This window comes from Camelina sativa, chromosome 11, assembly GCF_030686135.1.
Source record: "Camelina sativa cultivar CO46 ecotype springtype chromosome 11, ASM3068613v1".
Classification (NCBI taxonomy): domain Eukaryota; kingdom Viridiplantae; phylum Streptophyta; class Magnoliopsida; order Brassicales; family Brassicaceae; genus Camelina; species Camelina sativa.
Genome location: NC_141890.1, coordinates 34,476,901 through 34,503,037, shown reverse-complemented (window position 1 = coordinate 34,503,037; position 26,137 = coordinate 34,476,901). Strand labels below are relative to the sequence as shown.

The 26,137-nt window shown below is 35.6% G+C and overlaps 2 protein-coding genes, 1 non-coding gene and 1 pseudogene across 3 annotated transcripts; 2 read left to right on the top strand and 2 right to left on the bottom strand.

Annotated features, from left to right (window-relative positions):
* The first annotated feature begins 939 nt into the window (after positions 1 to 939).
* LOC147934799 (small nucleolar RNA R71) lies at positions 940 to 1,046 on the top strand. The gene has a single exon (XR_015573451.1). It is a non-coding gene; the product is annotated as a small nucleolar RNA R71 (small nucleolar RNA).
* Positions 1,047 to 10,321: 9,275 nt separating this feature from the next.
* On the top strand, positions 10,322 to 10,787 carry LOC104728576 (uncharacterized protein At4g04775-like). The gene is made up of 2 exons (XM_010447535.1): positions 10,322 to 10,492; positions 10,560 to 10,787. Exons 1-2 carry the CDS (start codon positions 10,322 to 10,324, stop codon positions 10,785 to 10,787), a joined length of 399 nt encoding a protein of 132 aa, XP_010445837.1.
* Positions 10,788 to 11,962: 1,175 nt separating this feature from the next.
* On the bottom strand, positions 11,963 to 16,500 carry LOC147934798 (uncharacterized protein At3g43530-like; annotated as a pseudogene).
* Positions 16,501 to 24,062: 7,562 nt separating this feature from the next.
* On the bottom strand, positions 24,063 to 25,114 carry LOC104706719 (cytochrome b6). The gene is given in 3 exon segments (XM_087470943.1): positions 24,063 to 24,337; positions 24,340 to 24,928; positions 24,930 to 25,114. Coding segments are annotated over 3 exon segments (672 nt in total). The 5' UTR covers positions 24,966 to 25,114; the 3' UTR covers positions 24,063 to 24,290.
* Positions 25,115 to 26,137: the final 1,023 nt, after the last annotated feature.

Here is a 26,137-nt window from a genome sequence, read left to right as displayed (position 1 = left end):
GTAGAGATAATGTTAGTTCAACCAGATATCCATCAAGTAAGAACCTTTCAGGATTATTGATACAGCTCATATTCTTTCCAAACTTCAGTGCCGAGGTCAAACTCAATCAAGATTCATTAAAGTGTTAGCGAAACAACATAAACCATTAGTTAAAGATCTATAATTCCCAAAAGTAAAATTTGACTCAATAAAAACAAAAATACGGTTCTGACTGACACAACTGACTTTCCAAAACCAAAAACATAGTAAGTAACTGTCTCCCCCAGACTTAGATTGCCTCCAGTGTTATCAAGCCTAAGATTATCGACGAAAAAATAAACAACAATGAATAAGTACTGAAATTGTGAACCAAAATCGGATTTTACTCATTTGTGATGGTGGTGTCGATCGACACCAAAGTAATGTCGATCGACACCCTTTGCGTCTGCAGAGATTTCGTCCAGAAACCCATAGTTAGCTGTTGTTAGTTTGTGTTTCTGATAATCTAGCATAGGAGTGTAGCCCGAAGTGTTCCCTTGGTAGTTGTTGTGTTGGCTGTTCCCAAGATAAGGCATGTTGCCTTACGGATTCCAAAATTTCTGTCCTTGATGACCAACTCCATACACAAAATTAACATCCACTTCTTAATCATCTAGCTTTGGCTCAAATGTCTCAACTTCAGCAGCAAATTGGACTGACTTCTTCCCCACAAGAAGATTGTGCACTGTATCCAACTTAGCAGTCACTTTAGCAAGCTGATTAGCATCATAGTACCCATGTAACCTCTTCCTCTCAGAATCTGCATGCTTAGTGCTATTGCTGAAAGCAATATTTTCAATCAAATTCCCAGCCTCAGCGGGAAATCTTGTCTTAAAGTTCTCATGGTTAGCAGCATCCAAAGCTAGTTGATACTCCCAGTCAAGTCCTCTGAAGAAAATACTCAGCAATTGCACCCGTGAGAAGACATGATGCGAACAATCTCTCTGATAAGCCTTGAATCTGACCCAAGCTGCCTTGAAAGCTTCATCTAGTCTTTGTTTAAATGCAGAGAGTTTGACTCTGAACTCAGCAGACATCGCATCATCATAGAAACAATTGAGCAATGCCACCTTGATTTCTTGCCAGGTTGTCAAAGATCCCGGCTTTAACTGCTTCAGCCATTGAGATGCTTCTCCTGCAAGAGAGTATGGGAAAAGCTTGTAGTAGATGTAGTGTTCAGTAACTCCATTGGCTTTGATGCTAGTGACAAGATCCTCAGAGTGTTCAATGTGGTCCAGAGGCTTCTCATATGGCAGGTTCGAGAATGGTCTCTGCCCAACTAAAGTGAAGTACGCAGGTTTCAGCTCATAACCATTCCTCCGTTCCTCGGGAGTGGAGGAGGAACAATTGCAGACCGGCTTTCATAAACCATGTAAGCTCTTTTGAAGTCTGCGATAGTCCTGATCAACTCCCGGTTGTGGTCCTATCGTCGAGCTGGTTGCGGGTTGTTAACATGGTTTCCAGCTCCATTTTCACCCACAGAAAGTGGGTGTCGACCGACACTCTGTTGGTGTTGACCGACACCGTCCGCGTTATCAACCACAGCGAAGTTTCCTCAGCGATCACGTTGCCTTCTGCATCAATCTTTTGGCCGTCCTCATTGTGCAAGTGGGCCTGTTGATCCCTCAAAACTCCAGCCTCATCAACTCTCAGAATGATCGTATTGACCATCTTCGAAGACTTTTCTGCTTTTCGGCTATCACGCTTTAAATTTCCTAACTCTTGGTTCGTAAGATTCAGTTTCTGATCATTCTTTTTGCTCCTTGTGTTATGCTGAGAAGGAATGCACCTGATACACAGAAGAGAAAAAAAGCGCGTTAGTGACAAATAAAAAGAAAAATATAGACGAAATTTAAAACTCAAATCTAATGATAGATCAAAAGAGTCCCTGACAATGGCGCCAAAATTTGATAAGCTCAAATTGTAATACCCTAGAGGTACTAACAACTTTGTAGTTGTAGTACTTGGAGGTTGAATCACGGAAACTCAAGATCACATAATAAATTGTAGGATTTTGTGATTACGCTAAACATATTAATTTCTAATTAAATTGCAATGCGAAAATAAATAAGAGTTTTGTAAATTCAGAAAGATTAAACGCTAGGCATAGAAAAATTCTCAGGAAATCATAGAATATTAATTCAGTCAATTAAAACCGTTCTTGAACTCTAAAATCAGTTGTAAAATAAACCAGTTCTCACTGAAAATATTATCTAAGTTTAAAACCAGAAAATTCAAATTTCTTTGTAAAATACCAGCTTTGAAAACAAGTTTGGTTTGTTCACAAATTTTTAAAATCAAATCTCTTTGTAAAAAATAATTTTGCGCACCAAAGGTTTTTGACAGGAAAATCAATTTTATTTATGATAATATGGTTTTTTACACCAGGGCAACAATTCTCTTATGCAGTTGCAGTACAAAGTGTTATCAATACAAATGGTTGTTATGCTAGCATATAAGATGCAATCAGAACCAAGCAAGTCAAGCGAAGCAATAATGGGGGGTTTTAACTAACAACATAAGATGAACAGAAATAAAGAACTACACGACCAAGGTACATGATGCAAGCAATCGTGTACCATATCGAGTTAGTAATCGGGTGATAAGCAAATAAGAACAAAATCAAGAACAACTCGAAGTACCACACGATGCAAGCAATCGAGTACATGATCGGGTTTGTGGTCGGGTTGATAAGAAAGTGTAAACAATCAAGATACGAAAACTCTAAGGATGGGGTAATTGGTTCATAAGTATCCTTAATCAACACTAAAAGAAAACATGGTTTTTACGACTACAAATGGCGACTACAAATGTAGTCGCCATTTTTGGTGACTATGTAACGACTATTAGCCTACAATTTTACGACTACAAATATTTGGTCGTATATTAGTCGTTTTTTTGCGACTACATATAGTGGTCAGTACTTTAGTCGTAATTTAGTGACTATTTAATGACTATATCGCATATCAGAACAAATAATCGCTAAATAGTCGCCAATTTAGCGACTAATATTTGATTCATGGTAAAAGTCACCAGTTTAGCGACTAATATGCAACTCATGGTAAAAATTGCTAAAAAGTCGCATATCAGTCACTATTTAAGAAAATCAAAATTTTCAAAGTTTAACCTCAAACTCTTAACTAACCTCTAAAACTTATATCTTAAACTCTAAATCCTGAACTTTCAATTCTTAATTTTAGAAATTAATTCATAAACCATAAAACCAAAACTTAACCATTATGATATATATATACATAAAACCAAGCTTTAATACTTATAAGAAAGTCTAATTAATATAATACAATAAAAAAATAAGATCTAATTAACACTGATAAAAAATTATAGTTTTCCGAATCTTATATTTTTATCAAAACTTAACCCAAATTTTAAACTTATACCCCAAACCCTATACTCTAAACCCTAAACCATTATATATGTATAAAAGCAATGTGTAAAACTATTTCTTCTTTACATATAATTCAATCTAATTCCAAAAACTATTTTCTTATAATTTATTTAATATAGTCATTTCAAAACATAAAACTAATCATTTTTTAAACTTAAATCAAATATAATATTCTTCTAAATCTAAAACCCCAATTCCCAAATCCTAAAATTTAAATCTTGTTTCCTGAAGTATGAATTTAAAAACTGCAAAATATTGGAAATTATAAAGTTTGGATGCAATTAATTATTCTTTAAATAATGAAGCGTTTTCATTGGATGATATGTAAACACAAGGATTAACCCTATCAACCCTTGATTGATTTAATCCAACAGACAAAATATCTTCTTTCTTTTTCTCCCCTTCTCTCTCTTGTTTTCCCTCTCCTTGGCCGATGAGACTTTCTCTTCTTCTCGTCTCCTTTCTTTTTTTTCTTTCTGTGTGGCGATTCTCTTTTGTCTCATCCGTCTGTTACTTCAATCAATTCCATTTTCATTTGTGTTGTTTTTTTTCATCCTCTCAAGTTGTTAGATTTGGTACCATAGCACTCTCTCGCGGATCTCAGATCTTAGATCTCAGCCCCAGCGTTTCATCGATACAAGGTAGATTTGCTTCCATCTTCTTCTTATTCTTCTCAATTTCGGATCTATAAGTAATTCTCATGATTTTTCTCTACGGCAGTGGTGGTTCACTCTCCTATAAAGCTAGTTGTCTCTCCATGAATATGGTGCTGCTTACCCTTCGCGGTAAGTTGAATCGTTCTTTCTTAGAGATTTTAGATTCAATTGAACCCAGTTTCTATGTGTATCTACAATCAAATTGGATTAGGCTTAGCCATTGATGATTATGTTGTCTCCTTGTATTTTTTTCCAGTGATGTTATCAAGGGAACAAAACTATCTAGAACGAGTTGGGTGTGGTCTAGGATTATATGAAAGAGGTTTAATGTTAGGATGAAGAGTTCAATCTTGATCGACCTACTGATGGATTTGTGTGTATTTCTCAAGCTATTGAGGATATTCGACAGGGCAAGGCTTGTGATATTTGTGTGTATTTGCTGTCTTTGAAGGAGAGTATCTTATTTTTTTGGGTTTGCAGATGGTAATTGTTGTAGATGATGATGACAGAAAAACGATTGAGATTTGATAATGGTGGCATCGTTGGTAACACGTGAAGCTATGGGCTTTTGTGGTTAAGCATGAAAATGGACTCGTGTGTGTGAGCATGAAAAGTGAAGCTGAGATTTCAAAAGCACAAATCAAGCTGAGATTCAAGACTGCTGCAGAGAAGGATGTGGTATGTTAATGTCATTTCAATCGGCACAAAAAGGTGGAATACAAGGCAATCGAGACTTGAGTGTGTGCTTCCAACCGTTAATTATGTAGATGTTTATCTATTTTTTTAGTATGATTAATTCTTAGTTTAATTATGTTTATAATTTTATTTTGTAATACAGTTTTTTTAAAATCACGGTTTCATAATAATAAATATTTTATTTTATTTTAGTATCAATTTACTCCAACCAAATATTATTCATAATTTAAATATATTTAAAATAATTAATAAAATATAAACATTGTTATTGTAATAAAATATATAATTTGTATAAATGATGTATAAATACATAAATACTATATAAATACAGTTATAGTTGTTAAATAGTCGTCAATTAGTCACTAAATTTGGTGACTACGTTACAACTAATGTTCATAGTCGTAAAATTAGTCACCAATTAATCGTAATTATTTACGACTATGTTACGACTACTTTTACGACTGTTCAGATTAGTCGTAACGTAGTCGCTATTTAGCGACTATGTTTACAACTATTAATTTTAGCGACGAACGATTTATGACTACAGTCTTTAGTCGTTATTTGGTCGTTATATCCCATTCAGCGACTATTAGGCGACTAATAGTGCAGTCGCTGTTTGGCTGTTTTCTTGTAGTGCAACTTAGAATGTTTTACAAGCCTCAAGAAAGTTATTCCCTAGGCAATGAATATCAAATCCTTGCTAATCCACTCTCGTGAAATAGACAATCAGACTTAATCACTCTCTTACCCAACTCTCGTTGAAGAAACATAAGAAACCAGACATTAAAATAAGAAACCAGACATTAAAATCCAATTCATTATTGTCAATGAACTCCTTACACATCTAATCTCTTAGGCTAAGCGAGTAAATCTCTTGCATTAGTTAATTCATGCATTTCATCGAGCACCTCTCAATGTGGAAATTTCTAAAATCTAAGCCCAACCTCTCGGTTGGAACCTAGCATTAAGATCATTAATCCAGAAGGGAAATTTCATAAAACAATCAATCTAAAACATCCTAATCGATTATGAAACACCTACTAGCCTATCCTATCCTTAGAAACCTTAGTTCACTACTCAAATCTCCTGGCAATCGACATAAAGTAAGAAATGAATAAGAATTGCATAACAAAAATATTGGAAACGAAAGTAATCGATATATATATTGAAAAGAAGCGAATGTAATACATAATCAAAAGTAGAATAAATGCAAAACCGAAATTAAGAAATCGTAACAAAGCTTTTTGAAATGTAAAATCGGCTCTCAGGTTGTGTATGGTGGCTCTTGCTCACTCTCCAGATGTGATTCGAAGATGGGTTAAGAGGGGTTAAAATCTAGAAAGCTCTCTACTCTCCAACAAAAATTCTAAGTACTCTCCATTAGTCTGCTCTGCTCTCATGCTCTTAATGACGTAACAGTAATCCAACTTTACTCCTTACCAAAACCGATACTAAACCAAATCACAGTCCATCCCCCTCATCCATCGTCTTCATCGGGCATCTCGACCATTCACCCCATTGAAAGCGAAGCTTTAAACCCAAGAACGACGTCTTTGCTCTTCTCTAACATCGATTCGACATTAACAGGTGATTTCTCCTTCTTTACTAGTTTTCTTACATCCGCTTCTCTTACAACCCCATCCATCTATGTTTTAGTCGGTTTTAATGTGTTGTATTGGAAACTGGGATTTCAGTTGGTAGTCGTATTTGTAGGTCGATTCATTAATTTAAATGGACTGAGGGTTGATTAATGATTTGTTGTGGATTTTAGGTATTGGGGACACAAATGGTATAACTAGTATAACTGTAAGAATTGGTATAATTGGTACAACTGGGATTCTTAAATGTACAACTGTTATTTCATTTAGTGTTTTAATTTTTCAGGAAGAAACAATGAGCAACCTTTCTATCAACATATATTTTCATGATGGACATTACACAAAGACCGGAGAAAAATATCAATGGATTCCAAGAGAAGATGGCATGTATGGTATACCGTTTAGGACATCATCAGCAGAGGATATAACCTATTCGATGTTAGTGGATAAGATTGGCCGAAAGATTGGGATTGCTGAATCTATGAAGGAGCTGAAATTAAGTTACATTCCATTGGTCGTGGTTACTAAAACACCAACATATATTTGTGATGATGAAGATTTATATGTTTATCTAACCTCGATGGATCAACAACAACGTAGAAGTGTGTTGCATGTAGAAGTCATCAAAGATCTGGAAACAGTTACACTAGAGAAGCAAATTTCATGATTAGAGAAAAGAAGTTCAGTTGGTGCGAATTATGGTGAACTGATTTCAAGTGGTAGAGGCAAGGAACAGGCAGAACCGCGAGGCCCTTTAGAGTCACAAGAACCTTTGGAGTCGCAAGAGCCTTTGAAGCCACAAGAACCTTTGCAGCCGCAAGAGCAGTTGCAGTCGGAAGAGCCATTGATGCTGCAAGAACCTTTGCAACCGTAAGAGCCTTTGGAACCGCAAGAGCCTTTGCAACTTGCAGAGCCTTTAGAACCGCAAGGGACTTTGGTGGTGCAAGAAAATGTTGTTATCCGAGATGTGGAGAGGGGTGTTGGTAACAACAAGGACAATGATTTTGAAAACGACATTGATAATGGTATTTCTGAAGTTGGTAGTGTAAAGTTTTTAGAGCCGTGGGAAGATGGTATTGGACTGGAATTATGTCAAGAATTTGAAAGCAAGCAAGCAGTGCAAGATTTAGTTGATAAAGCTTCACATCTTGGATGTTTTGTTGTAGTGATTGTTAACTCGGACAAGAAACGGTATGTGGTAAGATGTCTTCAATCATTAGAAGGGTGTAAATGGTATTTACGAGTTACAAAGATTAAGAATTCAACTCGGTTTTCAGTTAGAGTATACAGAAAGATGCATTCATGCACTCGGACTACTTCGAGTACAGGCTTGAAAAGGAAAGGCACACCACGATTAGTTGCATCCGTTTTGCATGAAGATTATCTTGGTAAATTTGTTACTCCAGCTCCTAAGGAACTCATTTGTCTTGTCCAAGGAAAAGTTGGTGGTGATGTAACATACTCTACTCCATTTAGAGGGAAAGACTAGCTATTAGTGATGTTCATGGTTGTCTAGAAAAGAGTTTCAAGATGGTATATTCATATTTGTACATGTTAAGGAAGGTGAATCATGGTACAAAAACTAGTGTGGTATTAGATGACCAAAAAAGGTTCAAGTACCTATCTGTTGCTTTGGGAGCTTGCATTGAAGGGTTTCAAGCCATGAGAAAAGTGATTATTGTGGATGCTACTTTCTTAAAGACCAAATATGGTGGTGCTCTAGTTTTTGCCACAGCTCAAGATCCGGCTCATTACCATTATCCGATAGCCTTTGCTGTAATCGATGGTGAAAAAGAGGATAGTTGGACGTGGTTTTTCAACACCTTGAAAACCATCATACCCGATAGTGAAGAGTTGGTATTTATTTCAGATAGAAATGTAAACCTGCTCAAGGCAGTGAGTGTGGTGTACCCGAGCTGTGAACATGGCCATTGTATCTACCATTTGTCGCAGAATGTGAAAAAAAAAGTTGCAACCTGGCAGAGAGATGAAGTTGCTGCAAAGTTCAGAGAAATTGCTGTTATTTATACAGTAGCTGAGTTTGAAGTACAATATCAAAATTTCAGGATGAGGTACCCTAAGGCAGCCGCATACCTTGATGAGTTTGTCGAAGTGAAAAAATGGGCAAAGTGTTATTTTCCTAGATTAAAGTACAACATTGACACCAGCAATGCCGTGGAGTCTATGAATGATGTTTTTAAGGATGCAAGGAAGTATGTGTTGCTACCTATGATTGATGCAATTGTTAAAAAATTTGCAGAATGGTTTAACAAACATAGGAAAGAAGCTGCTACTAGTTCCTTTTGTAGAGAACTTAATACATAAAAGATGTGAGGTTGCGTGCAAGCTACCAGTGACTGAGCTAAACACCTTCCAGCTAGAGTACAATGTTATTGGTCGCGATGGGAAGACTTATGTGGTAGACTTGAGAAATAAGGGTTGCAGTTGCCGCTATTTTGACTTAGATAAGTACCCTTGTGTCCATGCAATACCCGCTGCCATGAATTTATTGAAACAAGATGGTAGAACAGCGGAGGTACGTGATTTATATGATTTGTGCACCAAATATTACTTAGTAGAGTTGTGGTTTTTGGGATATGTCAGGATGATTTATCCAGTGCCGCATAAGTCTGAGTGGACTGTTCCAAGTGACGAACAAGAGTTGTATGCATTACCTCCAAATTACAAAAAAAGAAAAGGAAGAACTCAAGAAAGAAGAAAACGTGCATCTGGAGAACGTCGCAGAAAGCATAAGCGGGTACCCGGAAGAAACTTAGGTCGTTGGTTTGAGAGTCTGAGGGATGTAGCCAAGAACAAGGCGATATGAGTAGCTAAGAACAAGTCAATATGAGTAGCCAAGATGAGGGAGGTAGCGAAGATGAAAGCGATTGTGTCTGTAGCCAAGATGAGGGAGGTAGCGAAGATGAAGGCGATGGTGTCGATAGCCAAGATGAACATTAGTTTAATGATTTTTGTAAAACTTGGTACAACTGATTTCATATTTGTACAACTATGTTTGACTTTGCTCCCATTCAGTTTGTACAACTTAGACCAACTAATGGTATAACTACGATCATATTCATATAAATCTTCATATTTACGTGCTTTTTGTGTGAACTAGGTTAAATAAGAGGAGTTATTGGGTAGGATAGCTCCCAATCAAATCACATTGTACAAAATATATGTACAACTTAGAACAACTAGTACAACTACGACCATATTCGTATTCACTAGATAATGTTAAAACTGGGTGATAAATCTTCATACTCACTAAACTTATTGAAATATGTGAGATTAATCTTCTAAGACCTTATACTTTTTAGATGACTTTCTTCTTGCTATCTCCAATACATTACAAATCACATAAAACTAATGTTTTAATGTAATTTTTATTTTGAAAACATTGAAAATGTAATCTAGATATATTTCACTTTTGGGTCCAACTAGAAATTACTAGGTTAATTCAAAGTATAACTGATTATACACAAAATTAACAAAATGTAAAACTGTGTATAAGCAAGTACAACTTGAAAACTAGGAACAACTGAGTGTATTTTTGCGGCGCCAGCTAGCAAACAACATCTCCTTTGCGGCTCCACCTGGCAGACAACATTGACGGGTCCTTGTTTGTTTGACCATAATTTATTTTTTTTGATTTTTTTGAAAATTTTGAGACCAACCCCAAAAATTTCAGATTTCCCCCAAAAATTTTAGATTTCCCCCCAATCCTTACCCGGACCCCACCCAATTAAAACTTCAAAACCCACAAATCTCTCACATTAATTCGATCTTCTTCCATTTATCCATTAGAAGACAGAAGAAGAGAGAGAGAGAGAGTGAGAGAGAGAGAGAGAGAGAGAGAGAAAGAGAGAGAGAGAGAGAGTGGGGAGATCAAGAGGCTGAAGATTTCAGATTTGGCGGGTTTGAGAAGTAATTCGCAAGAGAAGATGAGTAATGTCTCTGCATCTTCGACTGGAACCTCTACTCGCACAAGAGTCAGAGTTACAGGAATTCCAAAGTTGTGTTGGTGTGGTGAGAACATCGTTGAAAAAACATCTAGGACGAATGGGAATCCTTTTCGACGCTACTTTCAGTGTGCCTATGCTGCAACAAAGAAGGTAATAGTTTCGGGTTTTTTATGGACTTCTTGGTAATATTTATAATGTTTACAATTTTCAACTGTAGCTTGAGAATGACGACCATGTGTTTAAGTGGGTAGATGAGGCGATGATAAACGAGATTGAACAATTGGATTTTCAAGTGGGTGTTCTTGAAGAAGAAGTTAGATTGTTGAAGATGGAAAGGAACGGGAGCCTCGAGAGGAAGGAAATTAACAAAACGATGGGTATGGTACTAGTTTTATCTGGTTGTATTATCACGGTCGTGATTGGGAAATGGTGGGGTTGCTATTAACAGTGTCCAACTACGGACAATCAAAGACAACTATATGTATTTTCCTTGTCATTGTCCAACTACGGACAACTATTTGTATTTTCCTAGTCAACTAAGGAGAACTATGTCTTTTATTTTTAGAATGATGTTTACTATGGGTGTTTACTCGGACAATGATGTTTAAAATGGGTAATGATGTTTCCTAAGTATTTTCTTCAAATAATAATGTTTTCTAATCACTGTCCAACTACATAAAACTAGGTTTCCTTAACCAGTTGTACCAAATTTTTTCGAACTAACATAGTTATACAAAATAAAACACCAGTTGAACCAAGTTTTTCAAACTAACATAGTTATACCAAAAAAACTGAAGTTGTACCAACTTTTTCAAACTGACATAGTTTTACAAAAAAAAACACACCAGTTGTACCGAGTTTTTCAAACTAACATAGTTATACAAAAGAAAAACCCAAGTCCTCTCACATTTTCTTGGTAATCCCTCTCGTCATAACGGGACTCCTCCTTCTCTTGCTGTAGCCATCTCTCCATCGTCTTGACCCACCAACTCTTTTGTTCCTTTTTCCATCTTTCTCTTTCTCTTGTAAGTGTTCTTGATTTTGTTATTTGCCTCACCCTCTTCACCCACCTCTTTTCCATTATCACCCACCACCTCTTTACTCGCCTCACAATCCAATGGCTATACCACCACTTCATCGTCAAAAACCCCTTTATCCTCAGCAACCTCTTCATCCTCACCCACATCCCCACAATCCACTACATTCTTAGTAGCCTCAGCAACCTCTTCATCCTCACCCACATCCCCACAATCCGCTACATTCTTAGTAGCCTCAGTAACCTCTTCATCCTCACCCACATCCCCACAATCCCCTACATTCTTAGTAGCCTCAACAACCTCTTTTCCTTCTTTCAACTATTTCACATTCTCTTCCACAATTTTCAATCTTGTATCCAGAGAATCAAACTTCGCATTCATCTTCTCGAATCCACTATTCAACACTTTCATCAATCGGTTCTCTACCTCATCCAATCCATTATTCACCTTCTTCAGAGCCACCTTGGTTTGAGCAACCTTCTTCCGACCTTGCTTCGTTTGACCAATATTTTCCTGAGCCAAATTACCTGCATCTGGATTAGCCTCAACTGCTCGGCTAGCAACATCTTCTTTATGCATATTTTCAAAAACATATTGTCTTCTTTTCCTTAACTAGACGCTTTGCCCAACCATCTGCAATTGCATCATCCACATCGTTCCATCCACAATCGTGATCCATGATTTTCTTCAAAAGAACTTTCTCATCGGGAGATGGAACCATGATACTAAGAATCTCCTGTAAAAGTAAATAATCATTTTTAAATACAACCATAATGCATCAATACTTAATACGTAATGTAATTTATATTTACAAATAGCTTACCGTAGTTGTACTAAGAGTATCATACAAATCTGACATTGGAAAACCTTTAAGATGACTTGGTTTGAACTTCGACTTACACATCCGAGGACACTCAGGATTTGCTTCTAGAACAATTTCTTGAAAATTGTTCTTCAGAGCTGGAATAGCTTCATACCCTAGAAGTTATTCACAACAGAAATCAATCAAATATTAGTTATAAATTGATCTATAATAAATATAAAAGCTAGAGATGAATACTTTACCTCTAAAGGAGTAACAAAACTAGAAAACACCTTTTATGGACCCAAAACTCCTCCACATGAGTGCATAATATGAAAAAGGTCTTTCATATTAGCATCAAATACAAATCTCCCCCACGGGAATGATTTACACAATTCTAGGTCACCTACGGCTCGGTAAAAGAAACTCTCCACAGATGGTGCATCCTCTCCCGTTTTTTCCTTTCCTACTATGACACTACATAAAAAATAGAGGACTGCCATTCTTAGACGATCATCAGAAGATTTCTTCATTGACAGTAGCTTTGGCTCTAGCTCGTGAAACTGTATCGTTGCCCCTGGACCAAATTGCTCCCCAACAAACACATTACTACCCAAACTTTCATAGTGGGCTGGATATTCATGACAATACAATCCAGACATGAGTGCCATTTCGGTGAGAGAGTACCGGATTGGAACCCCGTTCACAATAAACCAACACTCCTTTTTCTTATCTAAGCATGCTGTGCGAAGAAAAAGCATCCACAGAGCCTGCATCTTATGGTTTGCATACCTAGGCATATGGAAGAAATGTTTGAACTGAGGATGCACCGTAAACCATTTCAGCTCATCATCTGAAAGATGGCTCTGCAATATTTTCACTGCTCTATGAATGTAGCACTTAGCTGATATCTTTAACGGTTTCATATATTCACTAGGTTTGAAAAACATGTCAAGTGGTTGTAAAGATTATGTTTCCTCATCAGAATCCTGCATTCAGAAACAAGTTATACCGAGTTATACTAAGTTGTACCTTTTAGTTTCAGAAATTTCTAATGTACAAAATTATCCTAGTTATAACAAATCCTAGTGGGTTGTACCTTTTACTTACTAAAATGTCTAAAAGGGTCCAAAATCATCCTAGTTATACCAAATCCTACTCAATGTACCTTTTACTTTTAGAAATGTACAACATCAAAATCATCCTAGTTATACCGAATCCTTTACTAAGTAATTCACATGTGGGTTCAGTTATATACCGTTGATTCTACTCCAGTGATGGAAGCTCCTTCAGTATCAACATCTCGATGCGATTCTTCTCCATCTTCATTAGCGATATCTGGTTCTGTAGAATTCAAATTTTCACTTAGGACTGCGTTTTGTTTTTTAGCCATTCCTCCTTTCCACAAACCTACAAACAAACATGAACAAAAATGATTACATTAATTTTCGATTCTACAAAACTTAAAATCGACATGAAATCTACACACAATCGGCAATCTCGACCACAACAAAAGAAAGGTAAGAGGAGAAGAATAAGATCCAAATACCCAAAGAAATCGCCGATTAAGGATTTTGATTCTATTGTAAAGAAGGTTTTTGAAATCGCCGGTTTCTCTTGGGGTTTTCTCTTTGACAAAAATGATGTAAAAAAAAGAAAAACCTTTAGTTTTCCAGTTTTTATCGACTTAACCCGATTTGAGTACTTTCAGATCTTTTTAACCCGTTTAGACTGGTTGGGTCGGTAATAAACGGGATTTGTAAAGGACGCGAAAGTCTTTCCGTAATTTTTTGATTTAAAATATTAATAACAAAATTCAGTTTAATAAGAAGAGCATTTCAGAATTTTTGATGGAGAGTAGAGAGCTCCCGAGATTAAAACCCGGTTAAGAGAGGGTTTATATATGGAAACCACTTAACCTAGCCGCACCAGCTATCATCTGAGGCATCTACATGAGGCTGGGGTTGAGCTCCTCTTCGGGTTGTGCATGGGATGGTTCCTCTGGTGTTCGGCTTCACTAGTTCGGGTGGAAGCCTCGGGTTGTTCTTCTGCACGATCACATTTTTGGGTTAAGGCTCGGGTTACTCCTCTTACCTCCTTTCCTCGTTCTTTCCTTCTTGGCAATAGCTGGAACTTGTCCATCCTCATTTTTGCTCTTTATAAGCTCCAAAGCACCTGTTTTCATCCAAAATGAAACAATGCAACACCCTAAACAACCTAAATGCAAATATCGAAGGTTTAAGTACCTAAAAATGTTAATGACAGATTTTAAACAATGCAAAACATGACTAAAATGATGCCTAAGAAAGTATAAAATAGAGAGACATCAACACCCTCAAACTTATCTCTTGCTAGTCCTCTAGCAAGAAAGTAAGAGGATGAGGTTTGAAAATGGGGACTCAGAGCCAAAACTTACTAATCGATTAGTTAAATACAATGTCCAAGTTATTAACTCTAAGATGCATGGTGAAGGAGTCTACTTAAGAACTTTCGCCACATAAATCAAAACATTCATTAGCAGAAAAACATGAATATAGCTATGCATTGTCATCAAACTCATTCGGCTAGGGTGAAAGTTTTAGAGACAAAGGTGGTCTCTTTTCCAGAGGGTTTATCTTTTAAAAAGTGGTTTCTCTCAACAAAAATGGATTGAGCTCTAGAATAATGCTAAACGTAAGCTCCAACAGATGAATACTAGAATAAGATCCATCTACCCAAAGGTACATATATGGATTTTGATCCTTCCTAATCCCCACCCATCAAATGTCCTTTAGCTTTTCTAAACTCATTCCTTCTCTTAAGCTGGTCTTAGGGGTGGTTTCTTTCTTTGAACTCTTCTAGCGGTTTGGTACTCTTATCAAACTATGACTCTCTTTTTTTTTCTTTAGAACCAACTCTTTTTTCTTTGTACTTTGCATTTTCCCAAATCCTTTACTAGAATTTTTACAGCTTTTGATCACACTCTTTTTCCTAAAAGCGTTGTACCCTTTTCTTTGCCATTTTTTTATTTTCTTTTCAAACAAAAAACTCCCAAATCCCAGAAACAAGTGCCCACCTATTCCTATCTAGTCCGGATAACGCGAACTAGAACTACATAGGATTATATTATTGTCGGCTCAAACCTAACACTTTCTACCAAGCTCAATCCGAAAAACGCCTAACACTCAAAGAATAGGAATGGCTTGAATGAAGGGTAAGGTTCAAGGTGGGTGAATTGTTCCAATAATGGGAATCAGCTACTTGGATTAACAAGGGTGGTAAAAAGGAAAAAGATAATCCAAGTATGTATGTTGTGTTCATGAGTTTAATTTGAATGCATTACATGATAATTATTAGTCAAGATTAGGTTCTAATAAGATAGGGAATGACATCAAATCACAGCATGCTTCGACTAAGTTTCAAATGCAGAAATAAGTATTCAAGATGTGGTTCAGCTCTACTTTTCAAACTCGATCAACAAGCATCATACAACTAATAACGAGGACATTGAATTTATCCTAGTGAATCAACGAGTTTACAAGGCTAAAGTCATCACAATCCCCAATGTATATGCAAAAATTCCTATATGAAACAATCTAGACTCAATCCTATAATGCAACTTTTTTTTATAATTTTTTTTTCAAATTTTTCAAATTTTTGGGCTTTTCCATGAAAATAGATGCAGACTCAGATAAATAAAACTAGTACGCAAAAATTTGAAATAAGAAAATAAAATACAACGTTAAATAAATTCTCAGACCCTCCCCCTAAACTTAAATTACACAGTCTCTTGTGTAAATAAAAGTCTGAAAAAGAATCCAAGAATCAAAAAAAGAAACAAATTATAATGCAATGGTATATACAATAGTTTGGATGAAAGTGGTACCTCATTGGTTGTTGAAGAAGGAATCCACAACAGCTTCCATGCTCTTCGGGGTGTATCCAGGCTTGTTACCAGCGTCACTGGGTACTAGGGTTAGCTCATCAGTAAGCTCGATGTTGCGCAGGGATGTGTTGCTCGGACCAGCATCCGAGGTGTAGACCATGTAGATCATCGGATACCAAAATGGATAAGGCTGGGGGTAAGGACCCGAGTGCTCACCCGAGTAGGTGCTCAGATGAGGCATCAGATAAGGCATCGAGTACCCCTGATAGACAGAGACATGAAAGAAAGAGTATCAAAACGCTCCAATTCTAATTTTTATTTACTAAGATAACATTAAGACTTTCTCCCAAGTGAACTTGATTAAAATCACTAAGCTTGAATGAATGCCAGATCGGACTGAAGTGATATCAGCGAGGGGGATAGAGGATCCTTTTTCAATCTCTTCATCCGACATGTACCTCTTTATAGTGAACTCTGATCCATCCTTTCCTACCAGGGTTATTGCCCCATAAGGCAGAACTTCTTTAACTTTGAAGGGTCCTGACAATCTTGATTTGAGCTTCCCAGGAAAAAGTCGAAGCTTTGAGTTGAACAAAAGCACTTGTGGTCAGCCTTGAGGTCTTTTCAGTATCTTTTTATCATGAAAAGCCTTGGTTTTGTCCTTGTATATCCTGGAATTTTCATAGGCTTCCAGCCTTATTTCATCGAGTTCATGGAGGTCCATTGCTCTCTATTCTTGGGCTGTCTTTATATCAAGGTTCAGAAGTTAGTGGCCCAGATGGATTTGTATTCAACTTCCACTTGTAAGTGGCAGGTCTTTCCATAGAGGATCTGGAATGGGCTTCTCCCAATAGGGGTTTTGTAAGCAGTTACGTAAGCCCACAGTGCATCATCTAGCTTAAATGCACAGTCTTTCTTTGTAATTACCACTATCCTAGCCAGGATTGCTTTGATTTGGTTGTTGCTTGCCTCAACATGTCCGCTTGTTTGGGGGTAATAAGTTGTGGATACCTTGTGTTTGACTCCATACTTACTTACCAAACTATCAAAGACCTTGTTATCGAAGTGAGTTCCCCCGTGACTGATTACTGCAGCAATGAAAACAGAAATCTAACATGTTATGATACATATAGTAGTGGAGGCCTATGGGACAAAAAATAAATCCACTTGGTTTCAGACTTGGTACAACCCAAAGTCATCATTCTCTTTGGTTTGCACAACCAAAAAAGTATTCTGAAGGTTTAGAAGAAGATAAAAAAATACGAGACTGTATTAAAAATTATGTCCAAAAAAATATAAGAATATCCGCTGGTATGGAGGGAATTGCACATATCGAAATTCAAAAAAGAATCGATCTTATCCAGATCATAATCTATATGGGATTTCCTAAATTATTAATTGAAGATAAACCCCGAAGAGTCGAAGAATTACAGATGAATGTTCAAAAAGAACTAAATTGTGTCAATAGAAAACTCAACATTGCTATTACCAGAATTTCCAATCCGTATGGGGATCCTAATATTCTTGCAGAATTTATAGCTGGACAATTAAAAAATCGTGTTTCTTTTCGAAAAGCAATGAAAAAAGCTATTGAATTAACTGAACAGGCGAATACAAAAGGAATTCAAGTACAAATTGCAGGGCGTATTGACGGAAAAGAAATTGCACGTGTTGAATGGATCAGAGAAGGCAGAGTTCCTTTACAAACAATTGAAGCTAAAATTGATTACTGTTCCTATACAGTTCGAACTATTTATGGGGTCTTAGGAATAAAAATTTGGATATTCGTAGACGAAGAATAAAAAAACTTTCTTTATCTTTACATTTTATCCAACGATAAAAAACGAAAACTATGTAGTATAACACTATACAGTAATAAAAAAGTGCAGTCTTCTTTTTTATGTTTAAGAATAAAATCAGCAATTCTATAAGACTGAATAAAAATTTCCATCAAAACTCCTTTGATATAATTGCTATGCTTAGTGTGTGACTCATTGGTTTAGGATTAGATTAAGATAAAAAAAAAGAAAAAAGAACTTACCTATAACAGTAACTAATAACTATAGCATTAATAAATAACCTAAGCAACTCATTGCTTCACATTATCTGGATAAAAAAATCAGTCAAGATATGATAAATTGATCATATCATTGTAGCAACTGAATAAAAAAAAAGAATAAAGAAATATGATTATAAGTTCTGAAAGGTAATCGAAAAGTATGCGGATAAGTGGAAGGATGAAAGAAAGAGAGAAAAAAATGAATATTAATGATATATGATTCCAATTTGGAAAGTCTATGAGGTCACTGTAAGAAAAGCAATGTAATAAAGCATCAATACAGATTCATTCATAATAATTAGATAAATCTGTTCTGAAAACAAAAAAAAATAAGAGCCTTGAGCCAATAAAAACTGAGAAAATTGACTCAAAAACAAATTAAAAAATGAAATTCCCAATTTCATATTCATATAAGAGCTCCATTGTAGAATTCGGGCCTAATGATTAATCAAGAAGCGATGGGAACGACGGAACCCATGAATATAGAGGATTCTATTGAAAAACAAATCTTAGTAATTCATTGGACAGGATGGCGGAATAAACCAGAAACTTTATTATCTATTCTGATTTTTTATTCTGATATTTCCTAGGATAAACATCAAACTTAATATAGATATTGAAAGAGTAAATATTCGCCGGCGAATATTTTTTTTTCAAGTAAAAAAAAATTTTAAAAAGATAAAAGAAAATAAGGATTTGTTAGAATATTCTAACTCTAACAAAAACGACATTCAAGATGATGATATTACGTTATTTTTAAATAAATAGAATTCATCTTGGATTCCATTTCGAAAAAGACATACACAAATTTAGAAGAAATCAGATGAAATTTAATACCATGATTAATAGAATTAATCATTAACTACATCTATATCGTAATACAAACTTTTTTAGTCCTTTTATTCGCGAGGAGCTGGATGAGAAGAAACTCTCACGTTCAGTTCTGTAGTAGAGATGGAATTTCTAATTTAGAAAAAACCCATCAACTATAACCCAAAAAGAACCAGATTTCGTAAACAACATCGAGGAAGACTAAAAGGAATATCTTCTCGTGGGAATCGTATTTGTTTTGGCAGATATGCTCTTCAAACACTTGAACCCGCTTGGATCACATCTAGACAAATAGAAGCAGGGCGACGAGCAATGACACGAAATGTACGACGCGGTGGAAAAATTTGGGTACGTATATTTCCAGATAAACCAGTTACAGTAAGACCTGCGGAAACGCGTATGGGTTCTGGGAAAGGATCCCCCGAGTATTGGGTAGCTGTGATTAAACCAGGTAAAATCCTTTATGAAATGGGTGGTGTACCCGAAAATATAGCCAGAAAAGCTATTTCAATAGCGGCATCAAAAATGCCTATAAAACCCCAATTCATTATTTCTGAATAGGAGTATAGAACGAAAAAGCTAAATAACATTTAAGGATAAAAAGATTATAAGTTTTCTTTTTTTTTGACAAACAATATTTTTTTACTTCGTCCTTTGCATTAAAAGAAGAGATACAAAAAAAATGATGATTCAACCACAAACCTATTTGAATGTAGCAGACAACAGCGGGGCTCGAGAATTGATGTGTATTCGAATAATAGGAGCTAGTAATCGCCGATATGCTCATATTGGTGACGTTATTGTTGCTGTAATCAAAGAAGCAATACCAAATACTCCTCTAGAAAGATCAGAAGTGATTAGAGCTGTAATTGTACATACTTGTAAAGAACTCAAACGTAACAATGGGACGATAATACGATATGATGACAATGCCGCAGTTGTCATTGATCAAGAAGGAAATCCAAAAGGAACTCGAGTTTTTGGGGCGATCCCACGGGAATTGAGACAATTAAACGTTACTAAAATAGTTTCATTAGCTCCTGAGGTATTATAAGATCTAAATATCAATAGTTTAGTATAGGATTAAAAAACTGGTGCTGAAATAAAATTAATTAATAGATTGTGTATCACGCATATACCCTTAATAATAAAATATTAAGAATTTAATTCATATATTAATATATAATTCGTCTATATCTATATATAAATAAAAGAAAAAGAACATGTTGATTATATCAAAATTATAGAACAAGAAGGAATTTTAACTTATCATGGGTAAAGACACTATTGCTGATATAATAACCTCTATACGAAATGCTGACATGAATAGAAAAGGTACGGTTCGGATAGGATCGACTAACATCACCGAAAGCATAGTTAAAATCCTTTAACGAGAGGGTTTTATCGAAAACGTGAAGACACAGACGAAATAAGAAAGAATCCTATAAAACGATTTTAAATTTAAAGAGAATAAGTCAACCGGGTCTACGAATCTATTCTAACTCTCAACGAATTCCACAAATTTTAGGCAGAATAGGGATTGTAATCCTTTCGACTTCTCAAGGTATAATGACAGACCGAGAAGCTCGACTAAAAAGAATCGGCGGAGAAATTTTGTGTTATATATGGTAATCCTTCTAATATAAAAATTAGATATCTGGAATTTACGATTTGTGAAAAAAGGGGGGGGGTCGCGTAATAAAAACCCTGTTCAAAAAAGTTTCGGATGTTTTACTTCGAATGAAATTAAAGAAAAAATGAATTGATGAAAGTTTTCTTTCTGAATAACTTCAAAACGGCATGTTTCGATTTTGTTTAGATACTAAAGATTTTTTTTCATGCTTCTGAAAGGATTCGAGATATTTTAGGTATACCTATAGGATAAAAAAGTAAAATTTTGAGTAAGTTCTTAGATATAAATAAATTAATCAGGGGACAGCCATTTTCTAGACTCCATAACAAGGATTCAAATGAGTAAGTGGTTTTTTTTTAATTTCAACCATTCCTTTCACGAAGATACAATTCAAGATTCAAAAATATCAAGAAACCTTTTTTTCGTCCACCAATAAATATATTCACAGAATTAAGGAATAACAACTATGAAAATAAGGGCTTCCGTTCGTAAAATTTGTGAAAAGTGTCGACTAATCCGCAGGAGGGGACGAATTATAGTAATTTGTTCCAACCCGAGGCATAAACAAAGACAAGGATAATCTTACTAAACGAACTCACGTAAAGGAAACGGCACGTCCAAAGAGCTGGAAAAAAAAAGGTCTGTTTTGACATGAAATGGATATATCCATATATTTCTTGTGAAATGAAAAAATATGGCAAAACCTATATTAAGAATTGGTTCACGTAAAAATACACGTAGTGGTTCACGTAAAAATGTACGTAGAATACCAAAGGGAGTTATTCATGTTCAAGCAAGTTTCAACAATACCATTGTGACCGTTACAGATGTACGGGGTCGGGTGATTTCTTGGTCCTCCGCAGGTACTTGTGGATTCCGGGGTACAAGAAAAGGAACTCCTTTTGCTGCCCAAACCGCAGCAGGAAATGCTATTCGAGCAGTAGTGGATCAAGGGATGCAACGAGCTGAAGTAAGGATAAAAGGCCCTGGACTCGGAAGAGATGCAGCATTACGAGCTATTCGTAGAAGCGGTATACTTTTAAGTTTCGTACGAGATGTAACCCCTATGCCACATAATGGTTGTAGACCCCCTAAAAAAAGACGTGTATAGAACTAACTAAAGGATGAAAGGGTTTCAAGAGAAAGAAACGATTCAATGATCTGATCAAATAAAATTACTATGGTTCGAGAGAAAGTCAAAGTATCTACTCGGACACTACAGTGGAAGTGTGTTGAATCAAGAAGAGACAGTAAACGTCTTTATTATGGACGCTTTATTCTGTCTCCACTTATGAAAGGTCAAGGCGACACAATAGGCATTGCGATGCGAAGAGCTTTACTTGGCGAAATAGAAGGAACATGTATTACACTTGCAAAATCTGAGAACATACCACATGACTATTCTAACATAGTAGGAATTCAAGAATCAGTACATGAAATTTTAATGAATTTGAACGAGATTGTATTAAGAAGTAATCTATATGGAACGCGCAACGCGCTGATTTGTGTCCAACGTCCTGCATATATAACTGCTCGAGACATAATTTTACCGCCCTCTGTGGAAATCATTGATAATACACAGCATATAGCTACCTTAACGGAACCAATAGATTTGTGTATTGAATTAAAAATCGAGAGGAATCGCGGATATAGTCTAAAAATGTCAAATAACTTTGAAGACAGAAGTTATCCTATCGATGCTGTATTCATGCCTGTTCAAAACGCGAATCATAGTATTCATTCTTATGGGAATGGGAATGAAAAACAAGAGATTCTTTTTCTAGAAATATGGACAAATGGAAGTTTAACTCCTAAAGAAGCACTTCATGAAGCCTCCCGGAATTTGATTAATTTATTTATTCCTTTTCTACATGTAGAAGAAGAAACGTTCTATTTAGAGAACAATCAACATCAAGTTACTTTACCCTTTTTTCCTTTTCATAATAGATTAGTTAACCTAAGAAAAAAAACAAAAGAACTAGCCTTTCAATATATTTTTATTGACCAATTAGAATTGCCTCCCAGAATCTATAATTGTCTCAAAAAGTCCAATATACATACATTATTGGACCTTTTGAATAACAGTCAAGAAGACCTTATCAAAATTGAACATTTTCACGTAGAAGATGTAAAAAAGATATTAGACATTCTAGAAAAAAAATAGAAAAAGCATTTCAAAAAAAAATTGACTAAAAAATCAATTTGAAATTGAAATGGATTTTAAACCTTCAACGTAATTTTTATTTTCCAGTCGAACCCTTTTTAATTAATTAATGAAATGAATTAGATATGTATCTAGGGAGAATTCATTTGGAAATGACTACTCCCTAGATACCCACGTCTTTTATTTTACAATTGAATAAATTTAATTAAAAAAGACCTAAAGTTAGAGATTTATCAATCGGTAATGTTGCTCCAATACCTAACCACAGCGCCGCCACGGTGCCAATCAAAAAGACGGTTGTCGCTACTGGACGACGAAATGGATTTTGAAACTTATTAACATTTTCCAAAAAGGGTACGGTTAATAATCCCGCTGGTACTGAAACCATTAAAAGAACACCCAATAATCTGTTAGGCACTGTACGAAGTATTTGAAATACAGGAAAGAAATACCATTCAGGTAATATTTCTAAAGGAGTTGCAAAAGGATTCCCCGTAATATATAAAAGGTCGATATATAAAAGGTCGTTGGGCCATGCGGGTTCCCCGTAATAATTGTGACCCATACCTTTAGCTAATTTAGCTCGTAATACAGGATCATTCAAATCTGGTTTTTTTGTTATTGGGATAGGTGAATTCTTATGGATCCATCCCCCGAGGGAACCGGACATGATAATTTTTTATCATCCGGCTCGAGCAATAATTAATCAAACTAAATGAATACATACAAAAAATATATATGTTATCCACAAGTATTTAATATGTAAAAAAAGAATTATCCGATTCCAAAGTTATTGCAACTAAAGATTCCAGAAATTCCATTCTTACAGGTAAATGCTCAACACCCACGTAAGCTTAAAACGTTGATCATGATTAAGTGCTTTCTGGGTCGTCTCATACCTTATCAATTCGTCCTTAATCTCAAAAATTATATCGAGATTTTTCAAATACAAAGGATTTACTTGTTACTAATGGAGTCTACCCTCTACTCTTCATTAGATCCTGTATTCCCTCCGATAGTATCATAAATCGTGTTGATGCAGAGAAAATGAATGCATTTACATACTATTAATTATTTTTTTTTAGTCCAAAATAACTAAAAACATAATCAGGATTATGTTCCATCCCTTAATCTACTGGATTTTACGGAGCCCACTCATCCACGACAGCGTCGGGTATGATCATAGAAAAGATTCTCTTCAAGTGAACCAGCCTATCCCCTATATGGGGCTTACACAGTGGTTGGAACAAAGACACATTTGGTTGGGAATTCCAATGTAGCAGATAAAGTCATATTTCTGCACGGCCCGATCAATAGTTCAAGTCACACACTCCCATAATCCATTATCTCTTCATAGAATTCCCTTCAACCTTTTATGTCAAAAAAATAATAAAATATTGTGGAGTTGAAGGGAAATATCCAAATACATGTCTTATTTTTTTAATAATCCATATTTATAGCAATAAAATACTATCGTTCCTTCACCAAGTAATAAGTAAGTACAAATATCTATAATCTATATTCTATATTATTTATAAGGGACCAGAAATACCTTGCTTACGTATCATTAGGAAATGCATTAACATAAAGACGGCCGTAAGAAGAGGTAATACAAAAGTGTGTAAACTATAAAAACGAGTCAAAGTGGATTGTCCAACACTAGCACTTCCGCGTAATAATTCTATAAGAGGTGATCCTATTACCGGAATAGCGTCAGGTACACCTGTTACAATTTTGACTGCCCAATAACCAATTTGATCCCAAGGTAAAGAATAACCTGTTACACCAAAAGATGCGGTCAATACACCCAGAACCACACCAGTAACCCAAGTTAATTCGCGAGGTTTTTTAAAACCACCGGTGGGGTATACACGAAATACGTGCAGGATCATCATTAGGACCATCATACTTGCCGACCATCTATGAACTGATCGGATTAACCAACCAAAGTTAGCTTCAGTCATTATATATTGAACAGAAGCAAAAGCTTCAGTAACGGTTGGACGGTAATAAAAAGTCATAGCAAATCCCGTAGCTACTTGTACTAAAAAACAAGTAAGGGTAATTCCACCTAGACAATAAAATATGTTGACATGTGGAGGAACATATTTACTAGTTATATCATCTGCAATCGCCTGAATCTCAAGACGTTCTTCGAACCAATCATAAACTTTATTGAGATAGGTAAACCAAGGTTACTCCCCCTCCAAGAACTGTATATGAGAATTTCATCTCGTACAGCTCAAACAAAAAAAGACCCAAATACTTATTGAAACAGATATGGAATATAAAGTTTTAAACTTGTCTCTCATTCAATATTATTTAAAGATATGAAAGAGTCAAAATGCGAAAGCTCGTCTTTGTGGTTAAATGCCAAAAAATCAAGTAAGCTCATTCGTCTTTATGTTGTGTTGATCGTTACAGGCCTCTTGAATCTTCTAGATTACCTATCTTTATTGTCTTTTTTTATTTGGTATTTGTATGGAACGGGGATAGGGATTTCTTCTTGTTTTCTTTATTATTGATAGGAATTCTCTTGTTAAGACCCTACTTAACTAATCAATTGAAACCTCAGATTCATACGAGAACCACGATAATTCAATGAAACCTTCAAAGTCCAAAGTTCACTGAGTGAGAACCATTGGATCATCACTTATTCAATCAAAAAAAAGCTATAATGACTAAAAACATAAAATACAAAGAAGCATTTGTCCTTTGATCCAAATAAGAGTTTAAAAGCAGAAAACTATTTTGATTTATTAAAGTTTATAAGATAGAACGGAAAGAAGTCCGGCTACGAGGTCTGAGTATTAAGTATGAATCATAGTTCGAATACTTTGTGATCTATTTGATCTATTTCGTGCTCCAGATACTCGAATGAATATCCGACGAAGTAAAACCATCTTGATAAAGATGACAGACCCCATTCTCTGTACTATCCGTAGGGTCAATTCTAACAAGTCACACACTCATATTCCGGAAATATACAATGCAGAAAATAATTTCGCGGTCGAACTACCAAAGGCTAATAGGCTAAAATTGTTAGACCTACATACTTTACTTTTTTGTATCGAGCTAAAAGCGAGAACTTCAAGATTCTTCTCAGTCTAATTAACTGAAATTCCATCCAGTAGAACAGAAGAATTATAAATCTCCAAAATAATAGATAGGAATACTGCAAATAGAGCCATTGCAACACCCATCAAAGGGGTCGTTCCCCATCCAGGAGCTACTTTACCATATTCGGAATTCAATGGTTTCAATAACTTCCCTACAGTAGTGCTTCTTGGACCAGATCTAGAACTATCCTCAACAGTTTGCGTAGCCATAAATCTTATTTTGTATTCATTACGATCTGTTGACTTTGTATACCATTCCGTTGTAAATAAATGATCTTAGCATAG

Coding starts and splice junctions, on each gene's coding strand:
- LOC104728576 (XM_010447535.1), top strand. CDS start 10,322: ATGAGTAATGTCTCTGCATCTTCGACTGGAACCTCTACTCGCACAAGA. Junction 10,493..10,559: donor CCTATGCTGCAACAAAGAAG/GTAATAGTTTCG, acceptor TTTCAACTGTAG/CTTGAGAATGACGACCATGT.